This window comes from Meleagris gallopavo, chromosome 1, assembly GCF_905368555.1.
Source record: "Meleagris gallopavo chromosome 1, MGAL_WU_HG_1.1, whole genome shotgun sequence".
Classification (NCBI taxonomy): Eukaryota; Metazoa; Chordata; class Aves; order Galliformes; family Phasianidae; genus Meleagris; species Meleagris gallopavo.
Window position 1 is genome coordinate 75,227,161 of NC_139404.1, and position 22,277 is coordinate 75,249,437.

A 22,277-nucleotide genomic window follows, 5' to 3' on the forward strand; every position below is an offset into this window, starting at 1 on the left:
GAAGAGATTTAGAATATTTAGAATATTGAAGATACCATTAAGCACTTTGCAGTGTTGTTTATTTCAGCTTGAAAATAGCCAGTTGATGAATCCACCCATGAATATTTTAGTTCCACAGGGTTCTAGTTTATACCTGCACAGAAGTTACATTTTGCTGTTGTCGTTTTAGAGGGGAAAACCATCTGCTTTCATCCAAAGAGCTATTTATTTATTTATTTATTTAGTAATATAAAGAAGAATTATCTCCTTTCATTCTGTGTTGTGCTAAAGAGAAACTAAAGCATTCTATATTCTGCACCCCACAAGAAAAGCAATGCTGGAAAGTGGTTGATAGTTGTGATTCCCTTTTTTTCCATTCATAGTGGAATTTGTACTGGATCCAACTAGGCTGAATTTATGAAGTGAGATTTCTTCATAGTATCTTGCGTGGCATTATGTTTTGCATACATGGCTAAACATATGTAAAGAAACATTAGTGCTTTACCTTGTGGTGAATAGCGCTTGCACAGTGTCAAGACTTTCTCTCTCTGCTCCTCCATCCAAAAGTCAGTAAGTTGAGCACATTAGTGCTTTACCTTGTGGTGAACAGCGCTTGCACAGTGTCAAGACTTTCTCTCTCTGCTCCTCCATCCAAAAGTCAGTAAGTTGAGCAAAAGGAACTAATGAATAAATTCCTCTTTTTTTTCTTCACTTTTGTGTGGGTATTTTTGCTTTTCTTAATAATCTGTCTTTATCTCAACCAAGTCTTTTCACCTTCCTTCTGTTCATTTCTTCCAGTGTCCAGGCATGGACACTGCATGCATGGAAGCATGTGAGCAAAAGGCAGAGTGGATGCCAGAAGTACCAAACTTTGTTGCATGTTAGCAGCATGGTTGATTTTATAGACCTGAAGCCAGGAATATATAGTTTCAAAGGCAGAGCATCTTCATAGAAGCATAATTTTCTCCTGAAAAAAAAGGTATAACTAACTCTTCTTGTTTACTGCTAGAGTATGATGCAGGGAATGGTAACATGTGCCACCCATGACAACTATGAAAATGTCTTCCTTTATGCCTGTAAATTTTTAAAGAAGCATCAAATCATATGAAAATGAAACAGGGCAGACTAACCAGTTGTCAGCCAGATTTCTTTATCATATCTGTGGTTGCTTAGACCACAGACAACACAGTGACATTCTGCTGTGAAAGTCCAGCTCCCTGTCATTTTTATTGAAGAGGACCTCAACCACTCTTAACAGTTCATAGAATCATAGAGCTACAGAGTGGCTTGGGCTGGAGAGGACCTTAAAAATCTTCCAGTTCCATCCCCTCTGCCCCTCTCCCCACTTCCCACTGTATCAGATTGCCCAGAGCCCCATCCAACCTAGCCTTGAACATCTCCAGGAATGGGGCATCAACAGCTTCTCTGGGCAACTAGTGTCTCACTACCCTCTGAGTGGAAAATTTCCTCCTAACATCTAACCTAAATCTCCCCTCTCTTAGTTTAAAACCATTCCTCCTTGTCCTGTCACTACCAGATGCAAACAGTTCAGGAGCTTCACTTCGAATCAAGCTCCTGAACAGTTTTCTCCACCATAAGATACCCACACCATAATCTGTCAAGAATAGAATTCACTGACAAAGGCTTCATGTTGACATTTTAAAATAAGTAGCTAACATATATTGCGTATTCTTACTCTCCCTGACTTTCTCAGATAATGATGTATTGCAACATAATGAAATACTCATCCCAAACAGACCTATTTTCTTACTGTTTGTTACTCATTCTAGTCCAGGTATTTATGCAGAGAGAAGGTTCCAGAGACTAATTTTAAGTCAAACAAAATGTCAAGTGAGTTAGGTGATGTTCAAATATTGTATAGATGGGCAGGGTAGCTGTGAAAGTTGTAACTTTCTGTTACAGTGAACTTTTTTTTGCCCACATATAGGTTGGATTCACTATGGTATTTTAAATGCTCTGCTAACCATAACAGAGAAGGGAAATCTAGCTATGAAATTATCCAGAAAAGATAAGAAAAGAGTATTGTTGGACTTACATGCTCATGGTCAAATACCTTGAATAAGAAAATGCTAGCTATTACACTTTATCACAATAAAGAAAGCAAAAGGTCAAATCATCATCATGGTTATAAGCATTAACATAAATCAAACAACATTCCACTTGATACAACAAAAGGATCATTTAGAGGAAAAATATTTACAAAATCATTGTTGTTACACTTTTTCCTTTTTTTCTTTTTTTACTATCTCTCTTTGTTCTTTAAACCCTAACCATTCTGTTTGACTCAACTGTACGTAAGCACGCTGCATTATTTGAGGTGCTGGATATTTTTTTTCACTAAAAAGTTACCTTTGTTAATAAAAACTCTCTTAATATGGTATACTATAGTGATACTACTCAACTCTGGTAATAATACTCAACTATTCATAGCACTGGTACATGATTCCCAGAGCAGTTGTGTGGAGAACATTAAAAGTCACCCCAAAGTACACCGTTGGCTTCCAAAAAGAACACATTCTCCCCAAGAAATACCACCCTTCTCCAATACAATGACATTACCTCCCAGTAATGCTACCTTGGGCCCAAACATTGGACAGCTTCTCCCACAAGTACTACTTTTCCATCCAAAAGAGGACATCTTCTCCCCAGAGAATGCTATTTTCTCCCGGAAACAAAGCAGCTTTCTCACAAATGGGTGGCATTTTCCAACCAACTATGCTACTCTCTCCCAGAAAGAGCACTTTTCTGACAAGTACCTTCCCTTTTCTCTCAAAAATACTGCTAGACACTCCTCAACAGGACATTTGCTCCCATCTACACCCCGTTTTCTCCCCAAAGGACCCCTTTTCACACCAAAAATACCACACTTGCCCTCCAAGAGAAGTCAGTCTTTCCCACTATTGCCCACTTTTCTCCCACGTACTTGTCATTTTCTCCCAGAAATACCACATTTCACTTGGAAATTGGGCCTGTGCTTCCAAAAAGATGGTATTTTCTCCCAGGCATACCTGTTTTCTTCAAACTACCGCACGTTTTCTCCCAAAAAGACTAGATGACAAGACCAAATTGGACACTTGCAACCAAGAATAGGACATCTTCTCCCACAAATACCACTTGTCTCCCAAGGATAGGACATTTTCCCTAAATGCTATGGCAGTTCTGCTAAGAAATACTCCTTTCCTTCCCTAAATGGGACATATGCACCCACAAAGACCACGACTCCGAGAAATGCCTCCCAGTTCCTCCCAATTACACTCCATTACATTCCTCATCATGACACTTACTCCCAGACTTTTGGCATTTTACTGCGGAAAGACCATTTCGATCCAGAATATATGCCATTGGCCCTCACAAACACCGATTGCCTCACAAAGATGTGGCACATCCCACCAGAAAGACCATTTCTAGCCCCCAAAAGATGGCATTTACTCCCAGAAACACCAGCTTTCTCACACATTCCTCACCTTTTCCCCCCCACATAAGACCTTTTCACCCAGAAATGACAGTTCTCTTAGGAATACCTCCCAATTCCCCCTAATCTGCTACACCACACTCCGCACTATGACACTTTCTCCCCAAACTAGGACACTTTCTCCCAGAAAGGACGCTTTTCCCCCAAAGTACACCGTTGGCTTCCAAAAAGAACACATTCTCCCCAAGAAATACCTCCCTTCTCCAATACAATGACATTACCTCCCAGTAATGCTACCTTGGGCCCAAACATTGGACAGCTTCTCCCACTAATACTACTTTTCCATCCACAAGAGGACATCTTCTCCCCAAAGAATGCTATTTTCTCCCGGAAACAAAGCAGCTTTCTCACACATGGGTGGCATTTTCCAACCAACTATGCTACTCTCTCCCAGAAAGAGCACTTTTCTGACAAGTACCTTCCCTTTTCTCTCAAAAATACTGCTAGACACTCCTCAACAGGACATTTTCTCCCATCTACACCCCGTTTTCTCCCCAAAGGACCCCTTTTCACACCAAAAATACCACACTTGCCCTCCAAGAGAAGTCAGTCTTTCCCACAATTGTCCACTTTTCTCCCACGTACTTGTCATTTTCTCCCAGAAATACCACATTTCACTTGGAAATTGGGCCTGTGCTTCCAAAAAGATGGTATTTTCTCCCAGGCATACCTGTTTTCTTCAAACTACCGCACGTTTTCTCCCAAAAAGACTAGATGACAAGACCAAGTAGGACACTTGCAACCAAGAATAGGACATCTTCTCCCACTAATACCACTTGTCTCCCAAGGATAGGACATTTTCCCTACATGCTATGGCAGTTCTGCTAAGAAATACTCCTTTCCTTCCCTAAATGGGACATATGCACCCACAAAGACCACGACTCCGAGAAATGCCTCCCAGTTCCTCCCAATTACACTCCATTACATTCCTCATCATGACACTTACTCCCAGACTTTTGGCATTTTACTGCGGAAAGACCATTTCGATCCAGAATATATGCCATTGGCCCTCACAAACACCGATTGCCTCACAAAGATGTGGCACATCCCACCAGAAAGACCATTTCTAGCCCCCAAAAGATGGCATTTACTCCCAGAAACACCAGCTTTCTCACACATTCCTCACCTTTTCCCCCCCACATAAGACCTTTTCACCCAGAAATGACAGTTCTCTTAGGAATACCTCCCAATTCCCCCTAATCTGCTACACCACACTCCGCACTATGACACTTTCTCCCCAAACTAGGACACTTTCTCCCAGAAAGGACGCTTTTTCCCCCCAAAGTACACCGTTGGCTTCCAAAAAGAACACATTCTCCCCAAGAAATACCTCCCTTCTCCAATACAATGACATTACCTCCCAGTAATGCTACCTTGGGCCCAAACATTGGACAGCTTCTCCCACTAATACTACTTTTCCATCCACAAGAGGACATCTTCTCCCCAAAGAATGCTATTTTCTCCCGGAAACAAAGCAGCTTTCTCACACATGGGTGGCATTTTCCAACCAACTATGCTACTCTCTCCCAGAAAGAGCACTTTTCTGACAAGTACCTTCCCTTTTCTCTCAAAAATACTGCTAGACACTCCTCAACAGGACATTTTCTCCCATCTACACCCCGTTTTCTCCCCAAAGGACCCCTTTTCACACCAAAAATACCACACTTGCCCTCCAAGAGAAGTCAGTCTTTCCCACAATTGTCCACTTTTCTCCCACGTACTTGTCATTTTCTCCCAGAAATACCACATTTCACTTGGAAATTGGGCCTGTGCTTCCAAAAAGATGGTATTTTCTCCCAGGCATACCTGTTTTCTTCAAACTACCGCACGTTTTCTCCCAAAAAGACTAGATGACAAGACCAAGTAGGACACTTGCAACCAAGAATAGGACATCTTCTCCCACTAATACCACTTGTCTCCCAAGGATAGGACATTTTCCCTACATGCTATGGCAGTTCTGCTAAGAAATACTCCTTTCCTTCCCTAAATGGGACATATGCACCCACAAAGACCACGACTCCGAGAAATGCCTCCCAGTTCCTCCCAATTACACTCCATTACATTCCTCATCATGACACTTACTCCCAGACTTTTGGCATTTTACTGCGGAAAGACCATTTCGATCCAGAATATATGCCATTGGCCCTCACAAACACCGATTGCCTCACAAAGATGTGGCACATCCCACCAGAAAGACCATTTCTAGCCCCCAAAAGATGGCATTTACTCCCAGAAACACCAGCTTTCTCACACATTCCTCACCTTTTCCCCCCCACATAAGACCTTTTCACCCAGAAATGACAGTTCTCTTAGGAATACCTCCCAATTCCCCCTAATCTGCTACACCACACTCCGCACTATGACACTTTCTCCCCAAACTAGGACGCTTTCTCCCAAAAAGGCCGCTTTTTCCCCACAAGTACACCGTTGGCTTCCAAAAAGAACACATTCTCTCCCAGAAATACCTCCCTTCTCCAATACAATGACATTACCTCCCAGTAATGCTACCTTGGGCCCAAACATTGGACAGCTTCTCCCACAAGTACTACTTTTCCATCCAAAAGAGGACATCTTCTCCCCAGAGAATGCTATTTTCTCCCGGAAACAAAGCAGCTTTCTCACACATGGGTGGCATTTTCCAACCAACTATGCTACTCTCTCCCAGAAAGAGCACTTTTCTGACAAGTACCTTCCCTTTTCTCTCAAAAATACTGCTAGACACTCCTCAACAGGACATTTTCTCCCATCTACACCCCGTTTTCTCCCCAAAGGACCCCTTTTCACACCAAAAATACCACACTTGCCCTCCAAGAGAAGTCAGTCTTTCCCACAATTGTCCACTTTTCTCCCACGTACTTGTCATTTTCTCCCAGAAATACCACATTTCACTTGGAAATTGGGCCTGTGCTTCCAAAAAGATGGTATTTTCTCCCAGGCATACCTGTTTTCTTCAAACTACCGCACGTTTTCTCCCAAAAAGACTAGATGACAAGACCAAGTAGGACACTTGCAACCAAGAATAGGACATCTTCTCCCACTAATACCACTTGTCTCCCAAGGATAGGACATTTTCCCTAAATGCTATGGCAGTTCTGCTAAGAAATACTCCTTTCCTTCCCTAAATGGGACATATGCACCCACAAAGACCACGACTCCGAGAAATGCCTCCCAGTTCCCCCCAATTACACTCCCTTACATTCCTCCCCACTACCTTTTCTCCCAGACTTTTGGATTTTTACTGCGGAAAGACCATTTCGATCCAGAATATATGCCATTGGCCCCCACCAAAACCCATTGCCTCACAAAGATTTGGGACATCCCACCAGAAAGACCATTTCTAGCCCCCCAAAATGGCATTTATTTCCAGAAACACCAGCTTTCTCACACATTCCTCACCCTTTTCCCCCCACATAAGACCTTTTTACCCAGAAATGACAGTTCTCTTAGGAAAAACTCCCAATTCCCCTAATCTGCTACACCAAAAACCGCACTATGACACTTTCTCCCCAAACTAGGGCACTTTCTTCCAGAAAGGCCGCTTTTTTTTTCCCAAGTACACCGTTGGCTTCCAAAAAGAACACTTTTTCCCAAAAAATACCTCCCTTCCCCAAAACAATGACATTACCTCCCAGCAAAACTACCTTGGGCCCAAACATTGGACAGCTTCTCCCACAAGTAAAACTTTTACATCCAAAAGAGGGCATCTTCTCCAAGCATGCTTTTTCCTCCCGGAAACAAAGCTGCTTTCTCACAAATGGGTGGCATTTTCCAACCAACTATTCTACTCTCTCCCAGTAATAGCACTTTTCTGACAACTACCTTCCCTTTCTTCATAACTTTCTCATACCACTTCCTCCATTTCCTCCATTCCCCCTTTTCGCCAGCCCTTTCTCCAAAAATCCATCTTCCACCTAGGCATTTTCTTCCCAAAATTGCTCATTTTCTCCACTCTTTCTTTTCCATAAATTCTCATTTCCCTCAAAACCTTTTTCCAAAATTTTTCTCCCTGACATTCCTTTTTCTCAAACTATGCTCTTTTTTCCCAAATCTGCTACATTCCAAAACTTTCTCCAGATACTCTTCCCCAAATACCGCTTGTACCACATTCCATTAAATTCTCGCAAATATGAATACCCAAAGCTCTTTCTCCCATGAACCATTTCACCCAACAGACGACCTTTAGAAAATCATTCCTTCCATACATCCAATCCCCTACATGCACTTACCCCAATTGGCTTCTTCCCGCAAAACACATTTCTTCCGAAATTGCATTTCCTCCAAAAATTGCTCCCAAAAATTCACATTCCAGGACTTTCTTCCAAAATGCATTTCCCGAAAAGGCTCTTTCAAATACCTTTCCCCACAAAAGATTTCAGAAATACAGCTTTAACATACCATTTTCACACCTGCTAAACCACATTTCCCAGAAATTTCCCAAATTGCATTTCTCCCAGAAAGCTTTTTCCCCAAGTACCCTTTGCTTCAGAAAATCTCTCCAAAAATCTTCCCCAACAACTTTCTCCTAAGCTTTTCCAAATCAGTTTCCCCCAAAAACTTTCAAAATGGCACTTTCCAAGAATGTTCTTCTCCCAAAAACACTTTCCAAATGGATGGCTTTTCCCCAAATGTACTTCCCAAAAGACTTTTCCAACTCCTTTCTCCATCCAACACTCCAAACCATTTGCTCCACTACACCCTTTTCCCACACCCCTTTTCTCCAAAACATTGCCAAGAAGCATCTCACAATGTCATTTCTCCACATGCATTCCCCAAAACACATTTCCTGAATTCCGTTCCCAAAAAATATTCCCACATACCTTCTCCAAACTACGCTTTTCCCAAAAGCTTCACAAATCCAAATTGCACTACAACCCTAGAATTTCCCATCCCATCCCAGTAGCATTCCCAATCTAGTCGCTAAAACCCTTTCCTTCCCTATGCATGCACACAAAGACCTATCCAAATTCACCCGTCCCAATTCCCATTACTTCACAGACTTCCGACTATGCATTTCCGAAACTTTCTCGAAAAGCAGCTTCCACAGAATCATCATTACATCCCAAAAGCATTTTGCCAAAGTCTTTCTCCAAACACTTCCCCTTCCCTTCTCCCCAACCCTTTTCCCCAACCCTTCATCCTAAATACCCTTCCCCAACACATCCTCCCATCCCTTTTTCCATGTCTTTCTCCAACCTTTCCCCCTTGTCTGGCCTGTGCTTCCTGTGTTTAATACCTGCTTTCACTTTTCCCATCTACTGTTACTGACAATTACTTGTTCAAAGATATTTCCCCAATCTTCCTTCCTTTTTATTTCAAGTATTTCTTTTCCTGTAGATATCTTTCTTCAAATCGATTCTGACTCTGCTGTCCGGTTTTCTTTCCTCCCTCCCCTACTTCACCTCCCTCCCACTTTCCTCTTCTCTCACCTTCTCCTTTTCCTTCCTTCCCCTTCCCTTCCCCTTTTTCCTCCTCTCCATTTCTTCCCTTAAATGGCATTACCCAACACTCTCCCTTCTCTCTCCCTTCCTTCCCTTTTCCTTCCTATCTCTTCCTTCCTTCCTTTTTTCTCTATCCTTTCCTTCTTCCACTCATTTTCCAGCTTTTTCCCCAACCTTCTTCCAATCCTTTCCCAATCCTTCCCTTCCTTCATCTTCCTTCCTCTCCTTGTCTTCCTTCTCCCTATCTTTTCTCATACTCTCATCTCTTTTCCACTCACTTTCTCCATGTCTTTTCCTTTTTCCTCCAATCTTTTCTAAACTTCCTCTCTTTCCTTCTCCTCCGCATTCTCATTTCCGTTGAACCGATATACTTGCCAAGAAGCATTTATCCTCACATGCTTTCAAAACATTTCACTTTTGCTGCTGAAAAGTAATTCCCAGAACTTTTAAACCTTCCCTCCATAGCAGATTCCTAAACCAATAGAACTCATGTCCTTCTACAGATAGGATCCTAATATCGTTGAAATTTCTCCAAAGAAACCCCAAAGATCACAATTACCTCAGCATAATATTGATGCAAACAAGTCTGTCACAGCTATAACTCACATGAGTGCTTGTGAATTCTACATTTTCGAATCCCTTTGTGTAATGAAGCCTAGGTCTGAGCAGAAATAGCTGTGTATGAGCTGAAGTAGTAAGACGACAGTCTTACTTGCTTGTCCTTGCTATGTCTTTGCAGTCCTACTGGTAAACATGTCTGTCAAAGTTGGGTAGAGTTGGAGGCTGATTACTGACACTACATCTGCATAAGCATGGGGGTGAATACAGGTTTAAAAAAGAAATTATGTTTCCTACATACACACAGTTTACCTGGAAGAACTTGGGCTAAGCTATGCACGCAGTAGTACAGTCAGGCTACCATGTATCAATCCCATTGATTAGGGATGACTTTGCTGTTTCACTGCTCTCCTTATACATACAGGACCACGAGTTATTTAACACCTTCTGCTTGAACTTGACAGGCAACATCAGCAATAGCTGGGTTCAGATGTAAAGATATTACTAATAAAACAACTGAATACATCTCTCAAAAAATACTTGGTACACAGTAAGTTCATCCCTAATGTAAATGTGAACAAAGATTTTATCAGAGAGAAGGAAAGAAAATACTTAATGACATATATGAAGATGGGAATTTTTGACATGTAATTCCAAAACCACAGCTATTTAATCCCTATTCTCTAGTGAGACAATGAATTGACTGTACACCTCTTCTCTAAAACTCCCATGCTAGCATTCAGCTCATGGCTGGTACTGAGAGACCTTGTTTACAAAAAAGCTGACACAAGTTGCACATGGTTTTTCCATATATTTCACTCTCCTGGCTAGCAAAATACATGAAGATAAAATAGCCCTCTTCAGCATGATAAACACTGCCAAACACATTCTCTGATATTTCTCCTTGTTAGGAAAATCCTAAGTCACTCTTCGTCATATTCAGAAAGTCACGGCTGTTAGGTGAAGTTGCTGGTGACTGGAAAAAGGGAAGTATCACTCTCATTTTTTAGAAAAAGAGAAAGGAAGATCTGGGAAACAACAGGCCAATGAGTGTCACATCTAGGCTAGGAAGGTCATGGAACAAATCCTCCTGGAAGCTATATTAAGGCAAGATGAGGAGGTGATCTGTGACAGCCAGCCTAGCTTCACCAAGAGTAAATTTTGTCTGACCAGTCTGGTGGTCATCGTTCTATGAATCTATGAATTCATACTTCATCACCACACACAACTCCCCTGTCTTCTGAGCCCTAACTTCTGCACTCTGTAAGTAGATTGAGTTCTTTTGAGTTGAGTTGGTAACTCCTGACTGTCCCATGTAGAAAGAACTAGCTGCTTGAGGCCCTCAAATTGCCATGACTTTTCTCTACTTTTTGGAAAACCTGACACTTCATTTTCTTCTGCAAAATGCCTCACAAACACATAGTAACAATAGTTTTAATATGTAAATGTTCAGAATTCTTGGTTAGTTCCTGTTGTTACTTTCTCCTTCCCTCCACTGTTTTACAGTGGAGTACCCTTTTGTGGCTAGGCTTCCTTCTTTTCTGATTGTTCTAGCAGAGGGGTGTGGATATTAGTGTAGTCTCTTCAAGGTCATCAAATGGTGTTTTCAAAACCAAGACTTCATAGAAGACAAATACAAGAAATTAGACTTCTATCTTTAGGAGCAGATGCTGAAATTTCTTTCATCTGTTTTATATATAGTCATGATATTGCTGTGGTTCCAATGTGAAAAATGAGAGGAATTTAAGGGTCTCTCTTAGCTGCTTGATAACATAATGTTTTGGAGACTACAGTCCCTTTATGATCACAAAATCACAGAATTGTGGGGGTTGGAAGAGAACTTTAGAGACCATCAATTTCAACCCCTATGCCAAAGCAATCACCGAAGCATCTTGTACAGGTAGGCATCCAGATGGGTCTTGAATATCTCCGGAGAAGGAGACTCCATAATATCTCTGGGCAGCCTGTTCCAGTGCTCCATCACCCTCACCCATGGGATACCTCCAAGTAGGTCCTGGAAAAGGTCAAAGTTGACTCTCTGAAAGTCCAGAGTAGCAATCCTACTTTTTGCCTTACTTCTTCCACTCAACGTCTTGAACTCCACCATCTCATGATTGCTGCATCCCAAGCTGCCCCTAACCTTCACCTCCCTAACAGACCCATCCCTGTTAGTAAGAACAAGGTCCAGAAGCACTCCGTGCCTTGTCAGCTCCTCCAAAACCTGCATCAGAAAATTATCTTCAACACATTACAGGAACTGTCTGGATTGCATATGCCTGGCTGTGTTACTTGCCCAATATGTGTCTGGAATAGTTAAAGTCCCCCATGAGAACCAGTGCTTGGGATTGTGAGCCCACTTCCAGCTGCTTGTAGAAGGCCTCATCAACTTCCTCCTCCTGATCTGGTGACCTTTAATAACGGCCTCACAATGGCGTCACCCATACCAGTCTGCCCCTTAATTCTCACCCACAAGCTCTCCACACTTTTCACCCTCTCCTAGATGGAGCTTGATACATTCCAGTTGCTCTCTCGCATACGGGGCAATTCCTCTACCCCACTTCCCCAGCCTGTCTTTCCTAAAAAGGAGCCCTCCATGACAGCCTTGCAGTCATGCAAGCTGGCCCTGCAACTGTACACAGATTTACAGATCATCCTGTTTATTTCCCATGCTATGCATATTGGTATACAGGCACTTTAGGGAGGCAGCAGGTGTTGTTACAAGGGATACAAGAAGATTTTGGAAAGGATATTGGCAGCATGACCTTCTCTGAGTAGCCCTCGCACAATCCTATGGGAAAACTCAGATGTTATTTCCTGCAATCTCCAACAGTAACAATAGTGACAGCATCCTCCAGCCTTTTTCTGTCACATCTAATTCCTCTTCCTTTCCCCTTTGACCGTAGTTTAAAATCCTGATAATCAATTCAGGGAGTTTGCTCCCCAGAACACTTGTGCCCCACTTGCTCAGGCAGAGTCCATCAAAAGCTCACATACCCAATTTCTCAAAGGCCTCCCCAACATAGAAATACCCAAAGCCTTGATCAAGACACCACTCCCTCAGCTTGTCATTTATCTGACTTGTTCTCCTTCTTTCTGGGTCCCAGCTCCCTATCAGGAGGACAGAGGAAAGCACTGCCTGCACCTCTGATCCCTTCAACATCTTTCCAAGTGATGTAAAGTCCTTTTAAACACTTTTTTAGTTTCCTCATTGCAGCATCCGGGGACCCAGTCTGAATGACAATAAAAGGATAGTGGTATTCCAGTTTAATGAGCTGCAGTACAGCCTTCTATCTCTATATATCTTCTACATATAATCTCTAACACACACTCCTGGAAATAGAAGCCTCAGTGCCTCCCAGCAAGGATTCCTCAATTATTAAGACTCTCCACACTTTTTTTGGTGGCGCTGGTATTGATGCAGTGCTCTGATCAGCCTTGTTGCATATGCTTGTTATTCCCTGCATTCACAGTGTGCTTCTCAAGGCATGGGTTCCAATTGCTTTCCAGACCCTCATCCCTTATGATATACAGGAACCACTTTGAGCTTTTGCCATTGACCAATATCTAGCTTCCAAATCTGTTTTATTTCAAAGAGTTTTCCTTTCCACCATGACATCTCAGAAATTGAACTTGTTCCAGATGCATCATGAGAGGTATGCAAAGGCTATTCAGACCCTGCTGCTTTCTCTTTCTTATCTCTTACTATTATCTATTTGGCAGTGCAACAATACACTTATGTTACCTGATATAATTGTGCTGCTTTAAGAATACCTCCCAGAGGGAGCCTGTATTTGTGCCTTCCACACCTAAATTTATGCCTGAGAAGTTTTTCGTATTAGTTCCCCAAATATAAAGGCATTTCTCCTTCCTCTCCAATGGAATATATGTTGTAACTATACACTGATTGCTGAGCACTGTATGGAACAAGTTGTAATAAATTGCCACGAAGAAGAGCTGTTACTCTTCATTAGCTTCTGTTATCTTTCTAAGCATTTAAGTCATCTTAGTTAGCTAAAGGATAACAAGTCAGCTTTAGACAGTGAGTCAGAGGAAGTCCCTGTTGCATTGTTTCCCTTTTAAAGAGCTAGGTATTTTTTAAAGCTGCACTAATAAACTACCAGTACTTGGCAAAACCATCTACTGGAGAGCACTGAGTGGAGATAAGTGAGTAACTGAAGAATTACATCCAGTAAGAAAACAAGACAGCTAACTTCTGAAGATTGCCAAATTGTCAGGTCCTCTGACAAATTGTTAAGCCTTTGGCTTTGCATGCTAAACACACCTAGCTACTCACTGACACAGCAAGAGAATGACGCTCTAGTTAGTTAAAGAATCTCCTTCGTCCCACCCTTTCCATGTTCAGTGACTGTTCAAATGTTCCTCTCTGTAGGGAGAACTAAGGACAAAAAAACCTCCTCAAGTCACAAAATATAAAATAAAGAGGATTATTTTTCTCATAATCCTTAATCTACAGCATGGGTCCTTTCCCTTACAACTGCCCTCTGCACTCATTTTAGCTATGCTTATGCTTTTTGTATTAAAAACTATAAAGTACTAAAAATTATTTTCTTAGTTGGTGACTCTTACAGCTTAGCATCCCAAACTCCTCTGACAGATAGTTTCTGAAAGATCTGATACAATGGTGCTATCTTGTAGCTCTTTATAAAAAAAAAGGGATTATGCGCATGAGTGCAATGAGTATAGCAGCACCCTCCTGAATTTTATCATTAGCAGATACTGTAAATTCAGTGCATATTTTCTTTGACCTTTCAGGAGTTAAAACCTTTTGGCTGAGCTATCTATCATGACTTTTTTCATTGTTGTCCTATGAGGTGGTTTTTTTTTTTTTTTGTTTTTTTTTTTTTAGTTCTTACTGACACTTGTTTTGCTTGAATATGAATGTTTGGAGAAGTTTCAGTGAATTAGCATTGTTCAAATTACACTCCTACTTTTTTTACCTCAACCAAACAATGAGGACTTGGACTAGCATGATCTGAGCACCTTTTATATTTATGTAGTCCAGGAAGACTAAGTGATACTTGAAAAACAGACACTGAACACTAAATCTAAAGAAAATAATCTGGGGTAATTCTTGTTTCTCTAGTTGTACGTGATCCTACCTTTGATAATATGAAGAGGACAGCCCTTACATGAACTTCTATGAAAGATATTCAGAAAAGATTCCAGTATTCCATCCATACTGCTCACTCTATCAGACGTTGACATGCAAATTGTGAAGTGTTCCATAATTTTTCCTGTCCAGACTTGCAGACAGGGATTTATGAAAGCCAAGGTACGGATGAACCGAACTTGGCAAGGGATGTTAAAAATAACAGTAAGGGATTCTATAGGTATATTGGCCAGAAGAAGCAGACCAAAGAGAGCTTATCTCATTTAGTAAATGAGAAAGGAGAACTGGCTGTGACAGATATGGAGAAGGCTGAGGTACTAAATGAGTTTTTTGCTTCAGTCTTCACTGAAATCCTGGATTCTTGTATTTCTCATGTCTCTGAAGCTCACATCCCTGGGCCTCTAGGTTGGAAATGAGGGAGTAAATCCCCCCACTGTAGCAGCAGAACAAGTCTGGGACCGTCTCATGAGACTGAATATATACAAGTCTACAGGGCCATATGGCATGCATCCAGGGTCCTAAAGGAGCTGGCTGATGTGGTTGCTGAGATGCTCTCCATCATATTTGAAAAGTCATGACTGTCAGGCAAAGTCCATAAGAACTGGAAAAAAGGAAACATCACTTCCACATACAAGAAAAGGAGGATGAAGGACCCAGGGGAACTACAGACCAGTGAGCCTTACCTCTGTGCCTGGAATAGATCCTCCTAGAAGACATGCTAAGGCACATGAGGGATGAGTGGGTGATCCAAGGCAGGTAGCATGGCTTTACTAAGGGAAGGCCGTACCTGACCAATCTGGTGGCCTCCATCAGAAGAGGGGTGGCCAGCAGGGACAGGGAGGTAATTGTCCTTCTCTACTCTGCCCTCGTGAGGTCCCATCTGGAGTACTCGTCCAGGTATGGGACTCCCAATACTGTTGGGAGAGAGTCCAGAAGAGGGCCACGAAGATGATCAGAGATTCAGAGCACCTCCCTGTATGAAGACAGGCTGAGGGATCTGGGCTTATTCATACTGGAGAAGAGAAGGTTGTGATGAGATCTTATTGCAGGCTTCTAATATTTAAAAGATGATTATAAACAACAGGGGAATCAACTTTTTATTCGAGCGGATAGTGATAGGACAAGGAGGAATGGTTTAAAGCTCAAAGAGAATCACAGAATGGCCTGGATTGAAAAGGACGTCAAAGATCATCCAGTTTCAACCTCCTGCCACAGGCAGGGTTGCCAACCACTAGGCCAGGCTGCCCAGAGCCACAACCAGCCTGGCCTTGAATGCCTTCAGCGATGGGGCATCCACAACCTCCTTGGCAACCTGTTCCAGTGCTTCACCATCCTTTGAGTGAAAAACTTCCTCCTAATATCTAACCTAAACTCCCCTGTTTTAGTTTAAAAGCATTTCCCCTTGTCCTATCACTATCCACCCATGTAAACTGTCGTTCTCCCTCCTGTTTATAAGCTCAAGTATTGGAAGGCCACAATGAGGTCTCCCCGGAGCCTTCTCTTCTCCAAGCTAAACAAGCCTAGATCCCCTCAACCTTTCTTCATAGGAGAGGTGCTCCAGCCCTCTGATCATCTCAGTGGTCCTACTCTGGACTCGTTCCAAGAGCTCTGCGTCTTTCTTGTGCTTGGGGCTCCAGGTCTGGACACAGTACTGCAGATGGGGCCTCACAAAAGCTGAGTAGAGGGGGACAATCACCTCCCTGTCCCTGGTGGCCACCCCTCTTTTAATGCAGCCCAGGATACAGAATCACAGAATTGTAGGGGTTGGAAGGGACCTCTAGAGATCATCGAGACCACCTTGTTGCAAGCACACACTGCTGGCTCAAATTCAGCTTCTCATCCATGAGGACCCTCAAGTCCTTCTCCACAGGGCTGCTCTCAAGGGATTCTTCACCCAGTCTGTAAAAACACCTGGGATTGCCCCAGCCCACTGGGAAACTGCCCTCAAGTCCAAGGAAGCTGAGCAGAAAACCAACCATATCCTGGGCTATATAAAAATATATGTGGCCAGCAGGTCAAGGGAGGTGATCCTGCCACTCTGCTCAGAGCTGGTAAGACCTCACCTGGAGTACTGCATCCAGTTGTGGAGTCCTTTGTATTGGAGAGACATGAACCTCTTGAAGTACATCCCAAAGAAGGATGCAAAAATGATCAAAGGATGGAACACCTTCCCTATGAGGACAAGCTGAGAGAGCTAAAGTTCTTCAGCCTGGAGAAGAGAGGGCCCCAGGGAGATGGCCTTTCAGTATCTATTGCGGGGCTATAAGAAAGTAAATTGCAGTTACTGAATTGGATAGTACATCTTTTCCTGCTTTCTCCCTAGTGTTGTCCAATGCAAGAAAAGTTACTGCCCCCCCCCCAAAAAAAAAACAAAAAAAAAAAAAAAAAAACACCTAAATCACAGAGGCAAGGCTTATAATGAAGCGCATTACGTTTGGCTAAACCAGGCACATACAACCCGCACCATTCCGGATGCTTGTGGCCCAGCTCAGCTCGCACTGCGGACCGCGCCCCCTGCTGCCCCATCATCATGGCAGCAGCTCTGCCGTGGCAAGCGGCCCAGCCCGACTTTGAGACGTGGGGAGTGAAGTGCAGTGCTGAAAAGTAATATGGTACTGTGCTTCATTTGCAAGGAAATCGCGTCAGTTTTCATAGAATACAATTCGAGAAAATATTACATTTAGAAACATGAACCGGAAAAACATCTTGGCTCAACAAAGTCTTTTTTAAAAAATCACACCTCAAAAAGACTCTGTTATAAAAACTAGTTAGGTGACAGCAAATCTGATTGCAAAAACAGAAACAAACAAACAAACAAACAAACACATAACTATTTCCTTATGGTGAGTTTGTTAAACAATGTATGGAAAGTACAACAGGTGTAATGTGTCCTGATAAAAACAAAACAAAAACAAACAGATTTTTTCTAGAATCAGTTTGTCTAACCAGAGTACAGCCAGGTACACTGAGGGGGGGAAAAAAAAGAAAAAAAAAAAAAAAGGAAAATCTATTGAAAGAAAGAATTGGAGACTAAAGCTTTTCCAAATTTTATGCTTCGGCATATCTTGTATAGCTACTTGATGGTGCTGTGGTAATGATTGGTGAAAAAGAGAGATTTATAAAATTAATAGAAGATGATGCAGTTAGCACTGGGAGCTCATGCTTGATGAAATATCACTGCATCTGACATCAGGAAAATTTATGTCCAAAAGCTTTAACAATGGATAATGTCATGCAAATAGTCATCAAAGCTGTGAATTTCACAAAGTCAAAGGAATGGAATCATCACCAACTCTAAGTGTTCCTTAAAAGTATGGATTCTGATTTTGGTTAAGGTGGTTAAGTCAGTATACAATGCTAGAAAAAACTATGCAAAGTGACATCAAGTCCTTTATGAAACCAAAAGGAAAATTGGTGCCAGAATGTGAAGATTAAAAATAGCTTACAGATTTAGCATTTCTGGTAGATTTGACTGCATTTAAATGAGTTAAACAAGAGTCTTCAAGGTGAAAATCACCTTATCTGTGCTATATTTCAGACAGTAACAGCATTTGAAATTAAGTAATGGCAAGCTCAAGTTATGGCAAACAATTTCATGCATTGGCTAAACACACTCCTGCAAACAGTGAAAAATACATAGCCGTGCTTTCCACTTTGATAAAGAAATTTGAGAATAGATTTTAAGATTTCAAAAATAGTTGGTTTTTTTTTTTTTTTGTATACTTGGAACTCCATTTTCAGTCAACATAAATACAATACTTGTAAATTTACACATGGAATGTACAGAGTTGCAATCAGACATCCAACTCAACAAAAATTTGGTCATATTTCTTTACCAGACTTTCATAAGCCCTGTCTTACCAGAAAAAAAATATCCCTTGCTTCACAGTCATACCTTATTCATGTCATCATATTTGGCAGTATGTACATTTGTGAAGAATTATTGTCAAGGATGAAGAACAGGAAGAGCAATAGTTCCTCAAAAATCTCTGACAAACACCTTTAGAACTCACTAGATACGGCAACCACTGCCGTCAAACCAGCCTGATGCATTAGTTTCACAAAAACAAGGTCAAACATCCCACTAGTTTCGTGTTTTTTTCCTCTCTGTTTTTATATTATAATAAAAACTACATTAAAAAATAAGTTTTGTTATTTATATACATTAAGTTTATTATATATTTTATATGTGGCCCAGGCAAATCAAAAGGTTGGACAACCATGGACTAAATCGAAGAAAGTTGTAATAACCCAGCCCATGCTGGAGGACACGAACCCTATCGCAGGTCTGAACTTGCAGAAAACTGCATTCAACAAGTCAGTGTTTGGCACCCTGTGATATAATTCAATTGGCAGATTTATACTCACATTGTTATGGATATGCTGATAATTTCAATGTCCTTTCACCAGTGTGGGCTGGACAGGACAAAGGTCATTTCTGGTTACTGTAGACTGCGAGGGGCAGTAGCCACAGTGTGTGGCTGTCCGCTGTACTTGTTCATTAAATGAAGAAAACATGACAGGAAATCTCTTGTAGTTCACCCCTGCCTCATCTTAAGTTCCCTGTTGCTCTCATTTTTCTCTCTCCAAACACAAATTCCTCCCTAAAACATTCTCAAAAGATTTCCTGTGTTTTGCAGCTCTGTTTTCTTCTTCACTATCATGCATTGGCAATAGAGCTTCCATCACAGAAGCCAAAGCCCTGATACTTTGTGTCACAAGACATCACTGGTGTCAAGATGTCAATGATTGGCCTATGAATGGTATGAGTTTTTAGTTAATGAAAAACCTTATAGCACCCATACAACAAAGAGTGAGGACTGAGAAAAATAGTATTACCAATCAGAACATTTTATTTCAAGGAACAGTAAAATATGAGATATTAATCTGGATATAATCTTTCTAAATGGAAGCAAAAACTGCATAAAAGTTGTCTTCTTGTGACTAGAAATTTAACATCTGCGAGCAATACTACCCAAGTTCAATCACAGAAAAATGTGGAAATCAATGTCATTTCTTGAGTCTTTCCACAAGATGAATAGAAAAAAGCAAAAAACAGCAGCAGCAGATTTTTCTCCAAATGTTAGGTTTCTTAAGAGGAATCTGTGGCCAAGAATGCATGTTTCAGGAGTTTTCTTCTACACGAAGCTGCCACTGAAATTATGGCATGTATTTCCAAAAGGGTGGATGGCTGCACAGATCCTCTCCTATTAGGAAACCCACATAATTTAGAGTTTCTGATCCACACTGACTCAAAGGCTGTTTTTTTTGTTTGTTTTTTTTGTTCTGGTTTTTTTGAAGCCTTGGCCAGTATAAGTCATTTTACAAGATTGAAAGTTGGGATTTGCTTATTCCTTATTCCTCTATGTGCTTTCCATTGCCCTCATCAGAAACAACAATGTCTCTTATCTTCTTTCTCTACAAATGTTTGTCTGATATCTTCTATCCTATTACTTCTGGCACATATGTGACTTCAGTTGGAAGGTGGGGAGCAAGGCGTATTATATTCTACAAAGGCATATTCATCTGGAAAGAAGAAAAGAAATCTGACAGTTGTATTAAAGTAAGAAATCATTCTGACCCCAGTCCATGTGTACCATGCTGAATTAGAAAACATTTGATAGATTTTGTGGTGTTCTTCCAGTTTCAAGGTGCTCACTTGCAGGCTTACATGGCCAGTGCATAATGCACTCCTATGGCAATGTTTGTTAAGATGCATCATTGTTGTGACCACATGATATATAGATAAGGTGGCTGAATAGGCACTCAGGAAGAATTATCTGGATATTACTGCTATTCTGTTGAGAAGTTATACCAGTCTTGAGAAAAGCTTATGGAATTCAAAACACAGTTTTGATAACAAACCTGCCACAATTGGTAATGTCTGATACATTTCCTTGAGGCTGGACGTAGAAAGGTGGTCAGGCACTTCATATTCTAGTTAGGTGCTTAAACTCCTGCTGAGTTCAGTAGAATTGTCGTTCCTACTTAAGCTATAAAGTCCAGAATAGTTCTTTGACCACAGCCTATTGTGGCAATATTAAAAATATGAGACAAGGTATTTTTTGGAAGTTGGGAACACTGCTGTCTTTGTGTAATTATTATGTCCAAGCTGAGGAAAGAAAGTGGAACCATACTTCTTTCCATATAGTTCGCTAGAAAGCAAATCATGACACATCACTTTCTTATCTGCTTTATGCCTAAATGAAGCAAGAAATGAAAAGATGGGAGACAGCTTTTTTCTATGTTTCTGCAAACTCCTTGCAGTCCAGTAACATAAAGCAGAAAAATTGCTAGTTTGCTTTCTAACAAAGAGAAATAAAAGCTGCAAATGCAAAAACAAAAACAGATGCTTGCACAGAAGCAGCGAAGGAAAATCCACTGTCCTCATCTAGGAAATGCTAAAATAAATATCTTGATTTCATAGGTTTTGTGGGTCTACAGAGGTCACCTACCTGTTTCGTAGTAATCATAAATATGTACTGGTGCTGGCTTGATATTTGACACAGGCAGACTTTGTTCTACACTGAAGGAGAAGCTGATTTCTTTCTGGGAGAGCTGGAAATGGCAAGACAAAAAGATGCAGACTTTTTCTTTTCATGTCTGTTCCCATGCGTAAGGTTCAGTTGCATTTTTGGGTCAGAGTGGGTGACAAAGTACCATTCTACAGTCCTCTCAAGATTGTAAACTTCACGTCAAATCAAATAACTGTTTAAATACTTTTACTAAATATGTTTTGTTGCAAAACTTCTGTGCTCTTTTCTTTTTCCTAATCTGCTTCCAATGACATTTTTTGTTATTTGGGAGCCTATTTTAAACTTCCAGTTTAACAAAACCAAAGAAAATACCTCCAAACCTACCTTCTGAAGGTAGAAGAAGATGTGGTCATTCTTGATGTCTACATGATCCACAACAGAAGGCTGGTATTGAAGCTATAAATAAAATAAATTATATCAATTTCAGCATAAGCAACTTGCCAAGGAGGAGTAAACATATTAATTGATTAATAATGAATAATAAATCAAAAATAATTACAAAAATTGTGAGGGAAATATGTCTGAAGTGGCTGCCATTCTCCAGTTGTGCCACTATGACACCTTGTGACCAAAATAAAAAAAAAATACAAAAAGTTGATTTTTCACAAGATGGTAAGTACAAACAAATTGCCAATGAAAAAAAAAAAAATCCTGGTTTACTAGTCAGATTTGGTACGTATTTCTCTTGTTATCAGCTTGAGAGTTGTCTCATTTCAGTAAAAATTTGGGATTGCATGATCATTTCTACAGGTCAAAATGACTCATTTTCTAGTGCATTATGTAATTTTAAAAAACAAAAATTTAAAAAAGTTTTAGAAAACAATATGATAAAAATTATTTTACTATGAAAATACATGAAAATAAAATGTTCCAAATATTAAAGCCATTCATTTTTCCCCATGCGGATGTAAAGGGTAGGATGTGAAACAGTATAACATCTCAGTGCAAAAAGAACTTACAAAGAATTTCTTACAGTTGCAGAAGGAGGGGAGGAATTCAAACCTGAATAATCATTGGTTTTAAATGCACCAATGCATCACAACTATGAGAAGATTGTACAATGAATTGCATTCTTATTTTTATCAACTTTGTGGGTAAGTTTCATGACTTGAAGATGATATATCTCTTATAAAGCCTAAATC

The 22,277-nt window shown here is 40.8% G+C and overlaps 1 protein-coding gene across 1 annotated transcript in view; it reads right to left on the reverse strand.

Annotated features, from left to right (window-relative positions):
• Positions 1 to 19,429: 19,429 nt before the first annotated feature.
• LOC100545863 (ovostatin-like) overlaps positions 19,430 to 22,277 on the reverse strand; it is a 36,878-nt gene continuing 34,030 nt past the window's right edge. Inside the window, exons 33-35 of the mRNA XM_010718195.3 lie at positions 21,460 to 21,531; positions 21,055 to 21,157; positions 19,430 to 20,125 (exon numbers count right to left, since the gene is read on the reverse strand). Coding sequence (XP_010716497.3) covers positions 20,073 to 20,125; positions 21,055 to 21,157; positions 21,460 to 21,531 — 228 coding nt within the window. The 3' untranslated portion in view covers positions 19,430 to 20,072. The remainder of the gene's footprint in view (positions 20,126 to 21,054; positions 21,158 to 21,459; positions 21,532 to 22,277) is intronic.